The sequence below is a fragment of the Anomaloglossus baeobatrachus genome, chromosome 10 (assembly GCF_048569485.1).
Source record: "Anomaloglossus baeobatrachus isolate aAnoBae1 chromosome 10, aAnoBae1.hap1, whole genome shotgun sequence".
NCBI classification, from domain to species: domain Eukaryota; kingdom Metazoa; phylum Chordata; class Amphibia; order Anura; family Aromobatidae; genus Anomaloglossus; species Anomaloglossus baeobatrachus.
In genome coordinates, this window is record NC_134362.1 from 75,099,641 (window position 1) to 75,117,140 (window position 17,500).

Below are 17,500 nucleotides of genomic sequence, written 5' to 3' on the forward strand. Positions count from 1 at the left end.
CTCCACTTTTTCTCCATTTATTCTCCACTTTTTCTCCACTTTTTCTCCATTTTTTTCTCCACTTTTTCTCCACTTTTTCTCCATTTATTCTCCACTTTTTCTCCACTTTTTCTCCATTTTTTTCTCCACTTTTTCTCCACTTTTTCTCCGTTCTTTTTCTATGGTCGGTCTACCCATTAGCTCTGCCATGCATACTGTAGCTCTACACCTACTGCACATGTTACTTTATGATTGACATCTCTTTCGTACCAGAGCTGTCTAAGCCTACTCTGACCCCATATTTGTCATTACTATATTGTCCTTGTACTGTATTATGACATTTGTATCATGTGTTTCATTTCTTGCTGTGTTGCAATTTTTTTGCTGCATCCCAATTGTACCTCTACATTGTTCGAGTTTATGTTATTGTTCTCTCACTCTTATGTGATACTGATTATTGTCATTTTTCATGATTACATGCAGATAAGTCCAATCTGACGAAGGCTCAGGCCGAAACGTCATTTGTAACTTGTTTTGGACAAAAACATATATGCTTATGAAAAAAAAATTTTCTTAATACGGACCAATAAAGAGTGATTTTGCATTACTATCCATTGTGACTTACTGACTTAGTCTGGGAGATATAGAGTGCCGAGGTTACTCACTAATTTTATCTATTATTACCTCTGAGCACCTATATACCAGTGAGCAGAGCTTCCTCTACAGTAGTTCTCCTGATTAGGCATGCCCTTACCTCATGAGCAGGGCATTGCAGCTTTGGTAGCAACCATTACGACATGGACTCTGCTGCTGTGGACCCGGGGAGAGTGAGTGCAGATTCATTGCACCCACACTCCTCACATGAAGGGTCCGCACTCCTAGAAAATGGGGGATACGTTCCCTGAGTGTCTCCCCCCCATATTCTAGACGGTCCAGAGTCGTCGTGGGACCCCTTTATTTTTTTTCTTACAATAAATTGGTGAAAGAGGAAATGTTTTGGGGACTGTTTTTTCAAATAAATTTCTTTTGTCGATTTTTTGTTTTTGTTAGTACTGACAGTTTATGATGTTGGGTATCTAATAGACGCCATGACATCACAAACTGCTGGGCTTGATCTCAGGTGACTTTACAGCTAGTATCAACCCGATTTATTACCCCGTTTGCCACTGCACCAGGGCACGGGATGAGCTGGGGTGAAGCGCCAGGATTGGCGCATCTAGTGGATGCGCCACGTCTGGGGTGCCTGCGGCCTGCTATTTTTAGGCTGTGAAGGCCCAATAACTATGGACCTTCCCACCCTGAGAATACCAGACCACAGCTGTCCGCTTTACCTTGGCTGGTGATCCAATTTGGGGGGGACCCTACTTTTATTGTGTAATTATTAATATTTATAAAATAATTATAAAAAAGAGCCTGAGGGGACCTCCACATTGGATCCCCAACCACGGTAAAGCTGCCAGCTGTGGTTTTCAGGCTACAGCCGTCTGCTTTACCCTAGCTGGCTATCAAAAATGGGGGGACCCAACGTCATTTTTTTTTTTAACTATTTTTTAAATAGAAAAAATTAATGGGCTTCCCTGTATTTTGATTGCCAACCAAGGTAACGGCAGGCAGATGGGGGTGGCAACCCATAGCTGTCTGCTTTATCTGCGCTGAGAATCAAAAATACCGCGGAGCGCTACGTCATTTTTTTAAAGATTTATTTTTACAGCACTGTGATGTCCAGCAATCAAAATACAGGGAAGCCCATTTTATTTTTAGTTATTTAAATAAATAATAAAAAAAAATATATATGGGCTCCCGCTGCATTTTTTGTATTGCTAGCTAAGGGTAATCCAAGCAGCTACTGGCTGCTAACCCCCACTGCTTGGTGTTACCTTCACTGGCAATGGAAAATCCAGGGAAGCATTTTTTATTTTTTTTGCCAAAAAACTACAAAAAAAGGACGTGAGCTTCGCCATATTTTTGTATGCTAGCCAGGTATAGCAGGCAGGTGCTGGAAGAGTTGGATACAGCGCCAGAAGATGGCGCTTCTATGAAAATGCCATTTTCTGAGGCGGCTGCAGACTGCAATTCGCAGCAGTGGGGCCCAGAAAGCTCAGGCCAACCTGTGGTGCGGATTCCAATCCCCAGCTGCCTAGTTGTACCTGGCTGGACACAAAAATGGGGCAAAGCCTACGTCATTTGTTTTCTAATTATTTCATGAAATTCATGAAATAATAAAAAAAGGGCTTCCCTTTATTTTTGGTTCCCAGCCGGGTACAAATAGGCAACTGGGGGTTGGGGGCAGCCGTACCTGCCTGCTGTACCTGGCTAGCATACAAAAATATGGCGAATCCCACATAATTTTTTCAGGGGGCAAAAAACTTCTGCATACAGTCCTGGATGGAGTATGCTGAGCCTTGTAGTTCTGCAGCTGCTGTCTGTCTGTATGGAGAAGAGCAGACAGCAGCTGCAGAACTACAAGGCTCAGCATACTCCATCCAGGACTGTATGCAGAAGTTTTTTGCCCACCAAAAAAATGACGTGGGCTTCGCCATATTTTTGTATGCTAGCCAGGTACAGCTGGCAGCCACGGGCTGCCTCCAACCCCCAGTTGCCTATTTGTACCCGGCTGGGAACCAAAAATATAGGGAAGCCCGTTTTTTTTAATTATTTCACTTATTTCATGAAATAATTAAAAAACAAATGACGTGGGCTTCGCCCCATTTTTGTGTCCAGCCGGGTACAACTAGGCAGCTGGGGATTGGAATCCGCAGCACAGGTTAGCCCGAGGTTTGTGGGCGCCTCTGCTGCGGATTTCAGTCCGCAGCCGTCCCAGAAAATGGCGCTCTCATAGAAGCGCCATCATCTGGCGCTGTATCCAACTCTTCCAACAGCCCTGGAGCCGGGTGGCTTGTTGGGTAATCATGAGTTAATACTGGCTTTGTTTTACCAGCCAGTATTAAGCCAGAGATTCTTAATGTCAGGCACGTTTGACCCAGCCATTAAGAATCTCCAATAAAGGGTTAAAAAAAAGACACCACACAGAGAAAAAATACTTTAATAGAAATAAATACACAGACACATTAGAGACTCCATCTTTATTACCCCCTGTCAGCCCTCCACGATCCTGCTCTTCTGTTTTCTTTCTTTCTAGTGTAGTAGTAGTGACGATTGTAGTGAGGATGAGATTCACCAGCTCATCACTTGGGGCTGGGGAACCTCCATCCTCACTACAATCATCACTAGTGTAGTAGTAGTGACGATTGTAGTGAGGAAGGATGAGATTCACCAGCTCATCACTTGGGGCTGGGGAACCTCCATCCTCACTACAATCATCACTACTATCGGGAAGCAGCGTGCAGCCTTCACTCCGTGAGTGATCAGTGCTGGCTGCTAGCGGTAACGCTGACAGACGCGTTACCATAGCAACGGTGCTCTCGGAGCCGCGGTTAGCGGTGACGTCACCGCTAACTGCGTTGCTATGGCAACGGTGATCTCCGTTAATGACCGGCTGTGTCAGCCGGTCCCTAACGGAACGGGGAGTCGACCGTGTGCTAGAGCATGTCGCCGGTACACGGCGATACACATATGTGCACCGTGTACCGGAGAGATGCACTCGCAGGTCCTACATGACGTGTCATAGTCATGTGACCAGTCTGTAGCCAATGAGATAATAGCCACGTGACTGGTCACATGGCTATTTTGACGTCACGATAGGTCCTGCATCTCTGCTGGCAGTGCTGGTCACCGGGAGGATTCAGCGATCATCGGATGGAATAGCGGCAGGAGACAGAGTGCAGAAGGGATCGCGAGGACCGGTAAGTGTTATGGCAATGTTTATTAACTGTTTGTGTACATTTATCATGCATTTTTATGTGTTTGTGATTGCCTCCCATTCTAGCCTATACGTTCGAGTTCGGTTCGTCGAACGTTCGACGAACCGAACTCGAACGGGACCCCCGTTCGGCGAAGCGGCCTCGAGTCGAACCGGGACCAGTTCGCTCATCTCTACTAATGAGAAGAATTGGGGATTTCACAGAGCAGCATAGCACAGCAGCTATGGACTACTGATCTGGCTGCTGGACTATGATTCTGCATATCTTTCTTGTTCACCTCTTCGGGTATGTTTGTTGCGGGCGGGGGCCAGACCATAGCTAGGGGGCTGCTTGGGGATGCTTGGATCCGGGGCTTTACTGTGGCTCGAGTGGGAACCGGACTCAGGCTCGAGCAGCGGTCCGCCGGCCACAAGTGAAAAGGGGATATTTACAAGGGAGATTGTCCGTAACGCCACCCGTGGGTTGCGGTGATGAGATGGTGGCACCGCCGCTGCCTCTGGGGACCGTGCCCGGGACTGATGGTGTGGGGCAGCAAGGTGGGATCCCCTCCACGGGTAGGGGAGTTGTAGTCCCGGGGCCCAATTGGGAGTGGTGGTGGTGGCAGGTCTTGCAGGGATCAGCACACTTACAGTTCGGTTGTCCTGGTGCTGGATGAGGCTGTATTGATGTGGAGGGTCAGTAAACACACAGTCTGTTTTGTTAACCAACTTGCCAAATGACCGGTCACCTTTGGCGGGTGTCTTCGGGTCCCACACCCAGATGTACAGCCAGGGTCCTTCTTTCCACACTCTCTGTCTGTCTCTTTCTTGTCTGGATTATTCTGTTTGAACGACCTCCGGATCGGGTCCCTCTCCCAGCACCGGCGGGCTACAACCCTGTCCCGGTCGCCTCAGGATCCCCACGACCGGATCTCCGTTGCCTGTGGCGCTCACTGCCACCTAGTCCGATAGTCCAGGGCTCCAACCCCGACTACCACCTTCACTCGGGGAGCTCCAAGCTTCCCCTGTCAGCACTTCACTGCCTCCAGCACAAACTGAAACCTAACTCCTCTCTCTACTTCCTTAGCTCCTCTCGCCCCCCTCCCTTTTTTCCTGGGGAGGAGGTGAGTAGGGCCTGATTAGCTGGTGTACATCTGTGTAGGGATTGTGTAGCTGCCAAGGAGAATTAACTCTTTCTGTGACTAACTGGTTTTGCCAGGGCGTCACATTCCCCCTTGGTTGAATACAGCCCATCCGCGGGCAGTCTGGCCATTGACGTTTATTTTATCGGGAAATGAAAAAGTTAACACATTACAACCATACATCTTCCCACATCGGGAGGTACGTTTGCCTAACCTTTACCTGTCCTGCCACCCTCCCACCTGCTGTGCAGATGGCCTCCTCCGTGAACTTGAGGACGTTCAACAGGGGCGACAGTCCATAAAACAGTCATTCTTTCAACTTGTGGGTAGCCGTCCATGTTCCGCTATCACTGCTGCCGCTGCTCCCGGTACAGGGCACGGGTTCCATGCTCCGCCTCCTGCTCAGGAGCCAGGCCCACTCGGATGCCCTCGGCGCCGGCTACAACCGGCCTCGCTAACTTCCGAGGGCCCCAATGCTCAGTGTCCTGCTCCCCCTTTCGGCAGGTGCACTCCCGCTGTTCCACAGCCGGGACGGGATACCTGGGAGCGGCTGGCACCGCATCTGGGGCAAATTTCTGGTCGGGTGCCGTCTCCGTTGTAGCCAGGCGGACTGCCGGAGGCAACATCATCACCGTTGCGGCCGGGCAGACTGCCGGGGCCGGGGATGATGTCGTCGGGGTTGCAGCCTGCTGTGACATCTTGCCGCTCTTGTGTCCAGGAATGGAATTTTGCAGACTTTTGGCGTCGCTGCACTTTACAGTTCTAGTTACATGCCACAGCTTCTCTGCCCGCCCCCCTTTGGTCTTTTACAAGCACTCCTTTCGCTCTGCTCTTTAGTTCCGATTTTGGCCTCTGGGTCCGCCTTCCGGCCGTGTTCCCAGGGGGTGGGGCTTCAACTTTGCGCCGTTTTCGGGAAGAAGAAGATGGTGCCGTTGTTTTGGCGCTAAAAATGGCGGGCAAGATGGCGGCAGGTCAAAATTTTTCAAACAGTTCACGGATTACAAGGTGCATGTCATCCAGGTCACAGATGGGGTAAGAATCCTGTTCGTGACACTAAAATGTTGCGGGTGGGGGCCAAACTGTAGCTAGGGGGATGCTCGGATCTGGGGCTTTACTGTGGCTCGAGTGGGAACCGGACCCGGGCTCGAGCAGCGGTCCGCCGCCCACAAGTGAAAAGGGGATATTTACATGGGAGATTGTCCGTGACGCCACCCGTGGGTTGCGGTGATGTGATGGTGGCACCGCCGCTGCCTCTGGGGAACGTGCCCGGGACTGATGGTGTGGAGCATCAAGGTGGGATCCCCTCCATGGGTAGGGGAGTTGTAGTCCCGGGGCCCAATTGGGAGTGGTGGTGGTGGCAGGAATCAGCACACTTACAGTTCAGTTGTCCTGGAGCTGGAGAAAGCTGTATTGATGTGGAGGGTCAGTAAACACACAGTCTGTTTTGTTAACCAACTTGCCAAATGGCCAGTCACCTTTGGCGGGTGTCTTCGGGTCCCACACCCAGATGTACAGCCAGGGACCTTCTTTCAACACTCTCTGTCTCTTTCTTGTCTGGACTAGTCTGTTTGAACGGCCTCCAGATCAGGTCCCTCTCCCAGCATCGGCGGGCTACAACTCTGTCCCGGTCGCCTCAGGATCCCCACAACCGGATCTTCGTCGCCTGTGGCTCTCACTGTTACCTAGTCCGATAGTCCAGGGCTCCAACCCCAACTACCACCTTCTCCCGGGGAGCTCCAAGCTTCCCCTGTCAGCACTTCACTGCCGCCAGCACAAACTGAAACCTGACAATTCTCTCTACTTCCTTAGCTCCTCTCGTCCCCCCTCCCTTTTTCCTGGGGAGGAGGTGAGTAGGGCCTGATTGGCTGGTGTACATCTGTGTAGGGATTGTGTAGCTGCCAAGGAAACTTAACTCTTTCTGTGACTACCTGGTTTTGCCAGGGCGTCACATGTTCACATTTTTTTTAGGCGGATTTGGAATTGGTCTTTTCTGAAAGCCACTTGCAAATGTTCAAAAATTAACATTCGTTTCTATATAAAAAAAACTACTTGCTGTTCATATTTTCATACTTTTACAAGGTTTAGGTTTCCAAAATCACTAAGCAGTTAAAAGAAGTGAGCACACCATTCTTCAGGTAGTCTCCACTTGCAAGATGCTCAATACTTTACAATAGAAGTCAATGAGAAGACTAAAGAAATATCTGAAAGATGCCCAAGCAATGTTTTGAGCATCTTGTAGCATTTTTGTTTAATCTCTTCCAAACATGGTCAATTTTTGAGTTTGTGTTTTTTCCTCCCTTTCTTCCAAGATGCATAACTTTTGTTGGCAAGTCGATTTGTATTTTTGAATGATACCATCTAGTGTACTAAAACCCCCCCCAAAAAAATCTCCAAATGCTACTGAAAAATATAAAAATTCTGACATTATTTTTGAATATTTTTTTTTACAGCATTTAGTGCATTGTATGGTAAAAATAACCTGATATTTATATTCTCCTCATCAGTACTATCATGGCAATACCAAACTTGTTCAGTATTTTTTAATTATTTTAGTGGTGAAAAAAAATTAAACATTTGTGTCTCCATTTTCCGAGACTCGTAATGTCTTCATTTTATGAGTGATGGCACTGTTTGAGAGCTTACCCTTTGTGGTGCAATCTGATGTTTTCATTTATTTTGAGACAGATATGACCCAAGCGCTAAGGAAATGACCAAAAACTGCTAAAAAAGATGCTTTAAACTTATAAATCAAAGGAACGATTTCCAAAATATCTTCCTTTTTACAGAAGGACGTTTTTGGCCTCCATGCTCACATATCCTTAGAGATCTCGTGTCCCAGAATCGGCACTACTTTTGCAAACACATTTTTTTTATCCTATTAAACACACAGAATTTACATCTATGATGCTAGATTATTTTAAAGAATAAGAATCGTGGCGCTGGGATATTTATTTGTCATTTACAGTGTTGTGTGAAGCCAGTTTCATCTCTGAAGAGTGTTCAGTTCTTCAAATCTTTCTTACACCCTGCAAATTAGAAATATATTTTTCGATAAATATGTTGCATAACAGTAATTTGAGAGCACTAACGTCACTGCCAAGAAAGTAAACCTCCTTACCTGCTGAGATTGCTTTAGATGCCAGTTATATGCAGTTCATTATTCACAGAGAAGCCGGTGTGCAGTTGTTTCTGGATCCCACCACGTGTCCAACCTTCTCTATCTCTCCCGCGGGGAACAGGATTATAGAACCTAAGAATTGGTTACATAGAATATGAGAGACAATGAGTAAAAAGGACATTACTTATGTGCTTATAAGTTGATTTCCAAAGTTAAAGGGGTTGTTTACTACTTGGACTGCCCCCCTTAAATGGCTGCTCACGTTACATTATTATGCCAAAGTGACCACTGCAACCTGTTAGAAACAGCTGATGTGCTGCAGATCTCACATGATTTTATGGACACACACATTACTGGGGCCAGTAGGGGGCATACACATTACTGGGGGGCATACACATACTAGGGAACGTTGAGGCCTGAGGGGGGGGCATACATATTACTGGGGACATCGGGGCCTGGGGGCATACATATTACTGGGGTCTTCGGGGCCTGGGGGGCATACATATTACTGGGGGACATTGGGGCTTGGGTGGCATAGATATTAATGGGGGATGTTGGGGCTTGAGTGGCATACATATTACTTGGGGACTTTGGGGCTTGGGGGGGAATACATATTACTGGGGGACTTGGGGCCTGGGTGGCATACGTATTACTAGGGGACGTTGGGGCTTGAGTGGCCTACATATTACTAGGGGACGTTGGAGCTTGGGGGACATAGATTTTAATGGGGGATGTTGGGTCTTGGGTGGCATACATATTACTAGAGGACTTTGGGGCTTGGGGGGAATACATATTACTGGGGGACGTTGGGGCCTGGGTGGCAAACGTATTACTAGGGGACGTTGGGGCTTGGATGGCATATATATTACTAGGGGACGTTGGAGCTTGGGGGCATACATATTACTGGGGGACGCGTGGCCTTGGGGGGGCATACATATTACTACGGGATGTTGGAGCTTGGGGGCATACATATTACTGGGGTCGTTGGGCCTTGGGGGGGGCATACATATTACTGAGGGACATTGGAGCCTGGGTGGCATACACATACTGGGGGATGCTGGGGCCTGGGGGGCATACATATTATTGGGATATGTTGGGGCCTGGGTGGCATACACATTTTGGGGGATGCTGGTGCCTGTGGGGCATACACATACTGGAGGACCCTGGGGCCTCAGGGGCATACAGACACTGGGGGGAAGCTGGTGACACATGTAGGCAGCACTGGAGGATGCTTGGCGCCGGCAGCTGCTTCTCTTCATCTGTGGGAAAGGAGCGCATTGCTCGCTAGCTCCACCCACAGATGAACCCTAGCATGCAATGCATGTCCACGCAGTGGTCAGCAGTGAAAGCTGCATGCACGGATGGTTTAAAAGGGCCTGCAGCGAGTAATGTACTACTGCCGGCCGGAGCACTGTCTGTGGTCCTCGGAAATCTGCCCGGGGCTGCTGGAAAGACAGTGATCGACCTATTCCTGACCACAAGTGGCCTTTCCCTGGCTGTCCAGGGCCCTGGCCCTTGCCCAGGTGCGCCAAGTGATGACGCCAGCTCTGAGCTCTCACGTGGCATAACAAATGCACAGATTTTCTACAGACTCACACTGACTATCATGTATTTTCAATCGACAGAGGGAAGAAAGTCTCTGGTAGCATCTTATCTCCCCTAATAACAAATAGTTTGAGTCTTTAATTTTCGCCTGCTCTATCCTTCTGTACGACAGCCCTGATACACACCAGATTGTCGGCCAGTCCTGTAGCAATAGTCAGGTTCAGATGACTTTCAGTTAATGTGTATTGGGGTGTTTGTTAGTAAATCATCATTACATTATAGGTACAGCACACCACCACTAACCCTTTTTTGTAGTGGATAGTTGTTTTTTAGGAGCCATCATTTTTCAGTCAGGGCTAAAAGCAATTAATACATATGTCGCAGGCGGCGAGGAGGATGGCAACACTGTGCTCACCCACTGCTCGGGTCCGGCTACTGCTGCTGCTGCTGCTCGGGGGTGGCTCGAGCGGTGGGCCGGATCCCGGGGTCTCGAGCGGCGCTCCTCGCCCGTGAGTGAATGCGGGTTGATTGGTGGTGGGGATTTGGTTATTGTCCGTGATGCCACTCACGGTTGTGGTGATTTTGGTGACACCACCGCTGCTCTGTATGGGGATCCCGGGAGCGGTGACAGGGAGCAACTGAGTTGTTGGTTCTCCCCTCCGTGGGTAGGGGGTTGGTTGTCCCGGGGCCCAGTGATGGGGTAAGGATGGGTGATGGCAGGCGGGTTGCGGGGCCTGGCGAGGTGCAGGGTCGCGGGGGCAGCGCTGTGCCGCACGGCACGGTGGTACTCACTCAGCCTGAGACTATGACACTGTTCTCGGTAAAACACACGGCTGGAAAGACGGGTCCCACAGATGGCTGCTGATGCTTTTCCCCGGTAGGTTAACGGTGACTGTCCTTTCCCTGCACCTAAGTACTGCTGCTGGTTCCAATGGGTTCCCACCGGTAACTCGCTCCCCGGCTTGGATATGGGCCGGAGGAGCCCCCTTTTTGCCCGCAGGCGCTGGCCCTGAGGAACTGATGCCTTGGCGGTGGCGGTGTCCCTCTCACTCGGTCGGACTGTTGCCTTCAATCGGGACTTAGTTGTTTGGAAACCCAGGAGGTCCCCTTCACTGACGGATTTGGCAAATTCACGGCGACTCCAAGCCTTGCCGGGGTCCGAAAAGCCCCTGCCAATGGTGCTGGCTTCTCCTTGTGTACCGGTCCGGTACCGCCGGGCAACCACCCGTCCACGGTCCTTACGGCAACTCCGATAGGCCACTCCTGCAGACGGTCACCGCCGTCTGCTAACCTTGCTGTCGCTGTCCGGGGCACACACCCGGACGCTGTCAGTTAGTTGCTCTCCTACCACTTCACTCCTCACACTTTCACCTCTGAAACTCAACTCACTACTTTTCCCGCCTCCAGGACTGTGAACTCCTCGGTGGGCGGGACCAACTGCCTGGCCCACCCCCTGGTGTGAACATCAGCCCCTGGAGGAAGGCAACAAGGATTCTTGGGTCTAGCTTCGATGTGCCTAACTGGGGTGTAGGGTGTGGTGGTGTAATTACCTGTGACCCCTGGCTTGTCCAGGGCGTCACACATAACCATCCTAAGCAGTTAGAAAAATGGTTATGTTAACCCTTTCCTCATCCCAAACCACTGGTGAACACAGAAAAGAAAAAGGTCCCTGTGCAAGAGCCTTTTGTAGCCCAGGGGCTCATCATAATTCCACTTGCTTTGGTAGAAATCGGCCCCCTGACTTTCTGGACCCCTGTGCAGTCGCAGAGGTGGCACCAATGATATGTCCGCCACCTTCCCTAGAATACCAAAGATAGGTATAGCAGCTCAGCTCATGGGATATTACAAGATTTTCTAAATGAGAAGGGTTTGTGCCACCATCATATTTGTTTTTTTATTCTCAGAAGGTTCCTAAAAGGGTTGTCACAAGTTTCATTTTAATCAATAGAACTTGGAATAATAATAATAATAATAATAATAATAATAATAATAATAAAAAGTTAGATAGTTACAGAGGTTGAAAAGAGACCATCTAGTTCAACCTTCCTCCACCAGTTCTACATTTTGTCACTAAATCATTTATAACCGACAATGTTGTGTACTCAGGAAATCATCCAGCACTATTTTAAAGGTTGTTATAGTATCTGCCATTACTACCTCTTGTGGTCGGCATTCCACAGTCTGACTGCTCTAACTGTAAAGAACCCTTTCCTATTTAGCTGCCGGAATCGCTTTTCTTCCGCTTAGCATTGGTTTTGGAAAGAATAAGTCATGAGCCAGTTATTTATATTGACCACACATGTATTTATACATATAAATGAGATCTCCTCTGAGATTTCTTTTTTCAAAGCTAAACAAATCTAACTTTTCCAACCTGTCATCATACAGGCGGCCTCCATTCCTTGTAATAATCTAGTTTCCCGTCTTTGAACTAACTTCTGAATGTCCTTTTTAAAATGTGGAGCCCAAAACTGGATCCCATATTCCAGATGTGGCCTTACAAGTGATTTATAGAGGGGTAACAATACGTTGGGATCACGGGATCTAATCTCTCTTTTTATACACCCTAAAATCTTGTTTGCTTTAGCAGCTGCTGCCTGACATTGAGTGCTGCTGCTCAGCTTATTTGTAATGAGAATCCCCAAGTCCTTCTCCTGTTCTGTAGTCCTGAGTTTACTTCCATTTAATGTATACGAAGTTAAAGGATTACTCCGTCCTAGGTGCATTACTTTACATTTATCAACATTAAATCTCATTTGCCAAGTGTCTGCCCATTCTAACATCTTATCCAGATTGTTTTGTAATATTGTACTATCAAGGTCCGTTTTTAACATCCTACAAGCTGAGATAATCTTATACGCCCCGTCTCAAGTGTTTTTCAGCCTCTTACAGGTTTTCCTCTAGGATTGTCCGAAATTTAGCTCCATCCATCAACTCTGACCAGGTTCCCTGTCCCTGCTGTTCATGTGTGTGAATGACCCAGTCACAGTCCAGACCTAAATCCCATGGAGAATCTTTGACAAGACTTGAAAATTGCTGTTCACAGACGCCTCCGTCCAATCTCTCTGAGCTGGAGCTCGTGTGCAAAGAAAAAGGGGCAAAAATGTCAGCTTCTAGATGTGCAAAGATGGTACAGAAATCCCCCAAAAGACTTGCAGAAGTAATTGTAGCGAAAGGTGATCCCACAAAGTATTGCATCAGGGGGTAAATACAAATGCAAATCACAAGTTTACATTTTTAGAAACCATCTATAATTAATTATAATATGGGGCCGCATGAGAAATTGGGATGGTTTTAGAGGGCCGGAGTAATAGAATTAACTCAGTTTTACGCAATATACTACGTTACTACACCCCCTCCATATACTACACCTGTAATAAACTACATCACTAGACCCCTATATACTACACCTGTAATATAAATCACTACACACCTATATACTACACCTGTAATATACTAGATCATTACACTCCTATATACTACATCTGTAATATACTACATCATTACACTCCTATATACTACACCTGTAATATACTACACCTGTAATAAACTACATCAATACCACAGTTCCCCCCCTCAGCTTATTAGTCACCACTCACCTCTCCCTCCTCATTGTCCCCTCCTCAGCTATAGTCACCACTCACCTCTCCCTCCTCATTGTCCCCTCCTCAGCTATAGTCACCACTCACCTCCCCCTCCTCATTGTCCCCTCCTCAGCTTATTAGTCACCACTCACCTCTCCCTCCTCATTTTCCCCTCCTCAGCTATAGTCACCACTCACCTCCCCCTCCTCATTGTCCCCTCCTCAGCTTCTTAGTCACCACTCACCTCTCCCTCCTCATTGTCCCCTCCACAGCTATAGTCACCACTCACCTCTCCCTCCTCATTGTCCCCTCCTCAGCTATAGTCACCACTCACCTCCTCCTCCTCATTGTCCTCTCCTCAGCTTATTAGTCAACACTCACCTCTCCCTCCTCAGGCAGCTCCGTACGGGCCCCCCCACCGATCTGCTTCTTCTCCTGTACGTGCCCTGGTTGCGCTGATGCAGTTCTCCTAGAGGCCTCACGGCTGCTTCTCCCAGTGAGGGTCCCTGCTGTGCCGCTTCTTCTCCTGCCGGCCAGGTGGAAATTTTGAAATGACACACTCAGCGCAGTACTGACGTCATCGGGGCGCACGCGTGTGTCACAGAGAAAGTGCCGGCAGGGAACAGAAGAGAGATTCCTGCATTCCGCTGCCTGCACTGACTGAGCAGAGCTGCAGGATCGCTGCCTGCCCAATGTCGTGGGCGGAGGAGGGGACGCTGCGCTCTCCCACTGCTCGGGTCCGGCTGCTGCGGCCGCTGCTGCCGCTGCTCGGTCTCAGACAGTCCCCAACGGGCTACCACAAACAAAACTGTAGAGTCCCAACGGAGGCTTGCCGTAGGGTCCCAATGGGGACTGACAGCTGGGTCCCAGGGGCCATCCACAACACCTGGCTCCGGTACAGCTTCCTCTTGCAGCTTTCCCACAGTCCACCATCGAACAGCACGAGACCCCAACGCCACCCTCACACAGGGGTGACACTGTCCCACAGGACTCCATTTTCAGCTGCCGATGATGCGGGTACGACTGCTCCTCCAACCGGACTCCTTAGCCTTGAGGGCCGTCTGGAACGTCAGCAGAGTCCCAATGGGGACCGACAGCAAGGTAACCGGGAACCGCTACCATGCTCCAACTTTTCTTTCTTAATCAGCAATCCCGCGGCGCAGCTGCCTTTGCTGCCGCTCCCGGTGCGGAGCACTTTCTGCCTGCTCCGGTTTCGGCGGTGTGGGGGATGGACCCAGCCAGAGTCCCTCCGTGCCGGCTACGACCGGTACCTTCGGTAATGAGGGACCCCGCTGTGGCATGGCCTGCTCTGCCTCCTGGCAGCTGCATCCCCGCCGTGCCTCTGGTGCATCTTTGCTGACGGGCTTAGCTTTCGGCTTCTTCCATGGAAGCGGATCAGGGCGGTCATGGGCTTCTGCTGCAGGTCGGTCCGCCGGGGCGGATTGGCAGGGTACCGCTACCGGTGGTGGTGGTAGCAGGCCTAGTGGCGGGGCAGCAGCAGCCAACACGGGTAGCGGGGGAGGTAGCAGGGCGAGCGGGTATGGACCGGGTCCCTCGGACGCGATGACCGACCCATTAGGGGTACAGGGGCGTGGGTCACTTACCCTCCCTTCCAAGACTCCCTCCACCTCGCGTCTCCGTATGGCCGCCACCACTTCCGCCATGTCGGCCTCCCACTCCTCCAGGAGGAGCTGCATGCGGACCTGCAGACGGCTGCTTAGCTGGACGGTCCGGATTTCCACCCACGCTGCAGTGCCAGGTGCGGGGAGCACGGTGTTGTCGGTCGGACTCAGCATCTTTAGCAGCGGCCTCTTCCAGGAACCAGTAAATGGCCGCAGGGTCCTGGCGTCCCTGCTTTCATAGCCGCGGGCTACATGCGGCCAGACGCCATCAGTCCCCCTTAGTCTTTTTCCGGCTCCTCCTCTACAGGGGCGGGGTTTCAGCTTTCGCGCCTCCACTACTCGAGGAGACGCTCGAGTGGGGATTTTTCGCGCCCAAGATGGCGGCTTCTCAAATTTTTCGGCCGGACACCTCAGGCGGTCACAAGGCGCACCTCTACCAGATGGCAGAGCGGTAAGATCCTGTTCGTGACGCCAAGTTGTCGCGGGCGGAGGAGGGGATGCTGCGCTCTCCCACTGCTCGGGTCCGGCTGCTGCGGCCGCCGCTGCTGCCGCTGCTCGGTGGTGGCTCGAGCGGTGGGCTGGATCCCGGGGACTCGAGCGGCGTTCCTCGCCCGTGAGGGAAAGGGGGGATGGTTTTGGGGGTATATTGTCCGTGACGCCACCCACGGTTGTGGTGAGGTTGTGACACCACCGCTCTGGACGGGGATCCCGGGAGCGATGACAGGGAGCAGCTAGGATGTTGTTTTCTCCCCTCCGTGGGTAGGGGGTTGGTTGTCCCGGGGCCCGGTGAGGGGTAGGGATGGATGGCAGGCGGCTTACGGGGCCTGGTGAGGTGCAGGGTCGCGGGGGGAGCGCTGTGCCGCACGGCACGGTGGTACTCACTCAGCCAATGATGTACACATAGTCTCCGGTAAAACAAACGGCTGGATGGATGGGTCCCACAGACGGCTGCGGTGTTGTTCCTCTCGGCAGGTTGATGGTGACTGCCTTTCCCTGTACCTGTGTAGTGTAAACGGTTCCAATGGGTTCCCACCGGTAACCCGCTCCCCAGCTTTGAAGATTGCTGAAGGAGCCCCTTTTGCCCGCAGGCTCTGGCCCTGGGAACTGTAGCCTTGGCGGTGACCGTGTTTCCCTCTCTCGGTTGGACTGTTGCCTTCTGTCGGGACTTGGTTGCTGGGAAACCCAGGAGGTTCCCTTCGCTAACGGATTTGACAATTTCAACGGCGACTCCTAGCCTTGTCGGGGTCCGTAAGCCCTGCCGGATGGTGCTGGCTTCTCTTTGTGTACCGGTCCGGTACCGCCGGGCCACCGCCCGTCCACGGTCCTTACGGTTGGCTCCGATAGGCCTCTCCTGCAGACGGTCACCACCGTCTGCCAACCTTGCTGTACCGTCTGGGCCACACACCCGCACCAACTTCAGACTGCTCCTTTACCACTTTACTCCTCACTTCACTCCTCTCCAAAACTCATCTCAAGCTCTATCTGATCTGCTTTTCCCGCCTCCAGGACTGTGAACTCCTCGGTGGGCGGGACCAACCGCCTGGCCCACCCCCTGTTGTGAACATCAGCTCCTGGAGGGAGGCAACAAGGGTTTTTGTCTGACTTCGGTGTGCCTGACCGGGGGGGTGGGGTGTGTTGGTGTAGTGCTTGTGACATCCTGGCTTGTCCAGGGCGCCACACCCAACACACAGCAGCCCGACTACACTACACCGGCTGAAGACGGGCGGGCCGGTCAAAGAAAGTAGGCAGGCCGCAAACGGCCTGCGGGCCGCACCTTGCCCAGGTCTGCTCTAGGCTATGTTCACACATTAAGTATTTGGTGGGTGCAGAAATTTCCGTACCATTTTTGCATCTCTTGGCAAGAAAAACGTAACATAAAATATGTGTTTTGCAGTGTTTTTTTATGCGTTTTTTACGTGTGTTTTGGTGAAGATTTTCCTCACTCATTATTATGGGTGAAATCTGCACCAAAAACGCTCAAGGAATTGACATATCTTCACTAAATATTCAAGGAGAAAATACTCAACGTGTGCAGGAGACTTCAGGATTCTCAATCACTTTGTCGGCTTCAGGAAACCCTTCAGGTTTTGTGACAAAACTGCATCATGTGCACACCGCCTTACACTTCACAAATACTTGCTATAATTGTTGGTATATCACTTAAAATTGCAAGAAAATACCCTGAGGTTTGTGGATGTAACAGGGTAAAATGTGGAAAAGTTCATGGGGTGTGAATACTTTTTCAAGGCACTGTATAAGATTATCTCGGCACAGGGATGTGGCGCCCCAGAACCTGGTCGCCACAACAGCATTGCCCCTCCAAAGCGTTAATGCTGAGCCTGGAGGTAATTGGAGGAATCTTTGGCCAGTAAGTTTAACATCCAACGTAGTTTCTTCCTCAGGCCAGCAGGGGGAGCTCTGAACCTGGAGTTCCAGGGAGCATTCCTTAAGTCTGACCTGAGGGAGGAGTTAGTAGTCAGTCTGTAGAGAGAAAGCAAAGAGAGCAGACACAGAGTGTGCTGTCTTGTGGAACTGGGGCCTGGAGCTGGAGTAGCTTGGCCCAGTGAAGCAAGATTTGCAGAGAGGCACAGAAGAGACTCAGACATCGGAGTCTGTGGTTGCCAGGGTATAAAATCCTTCCCTGGTGGCCGAATCCGGAGGGCAGGAGAGCTGCAAGCCCCCTGGCCCAGAAGCAATCTGAAGGTACAGCT

At 50.5% G+C, this 17,500-nt stretch overlaps 1 protein-coding gene across 2 annotated transcripts in view; it reads right to left on the reverse strand.

Moving 5' to 3' along the window:
• Nucleotides 1-7,628: 7,628 nt before the first annotated feature.
• The window catches only part of LOC142255004 (stabilizer of axonemal microtubules 4-like), a 49,510-nt gene continuing 39,638 nt past the window's right edge, over nt 7,629-17,500 (reverse strand). The window contains exons 10-11 of one of the 2 annotated variants that reach the window (XM_075326427.1): nt 8,039-8,170; nt 7,629-7,946 (exon numbers count right to left, since the gene is read on the reverse strand). In XM_075326427.1, coding sequence (XP_075182542.1) covers nt 8,053-8,170 — 118 coding nt within the window. In that variant the 3' untranslated portion in view covers nt 7,629-7,946; nt 8,039-8,052. The remainder of the gene's footprint in view (nt 7,947-8,038; nt 8,171-17,500) is intronic. The other variant, XM_075326426.1, reaches the window with a different exon arrangement.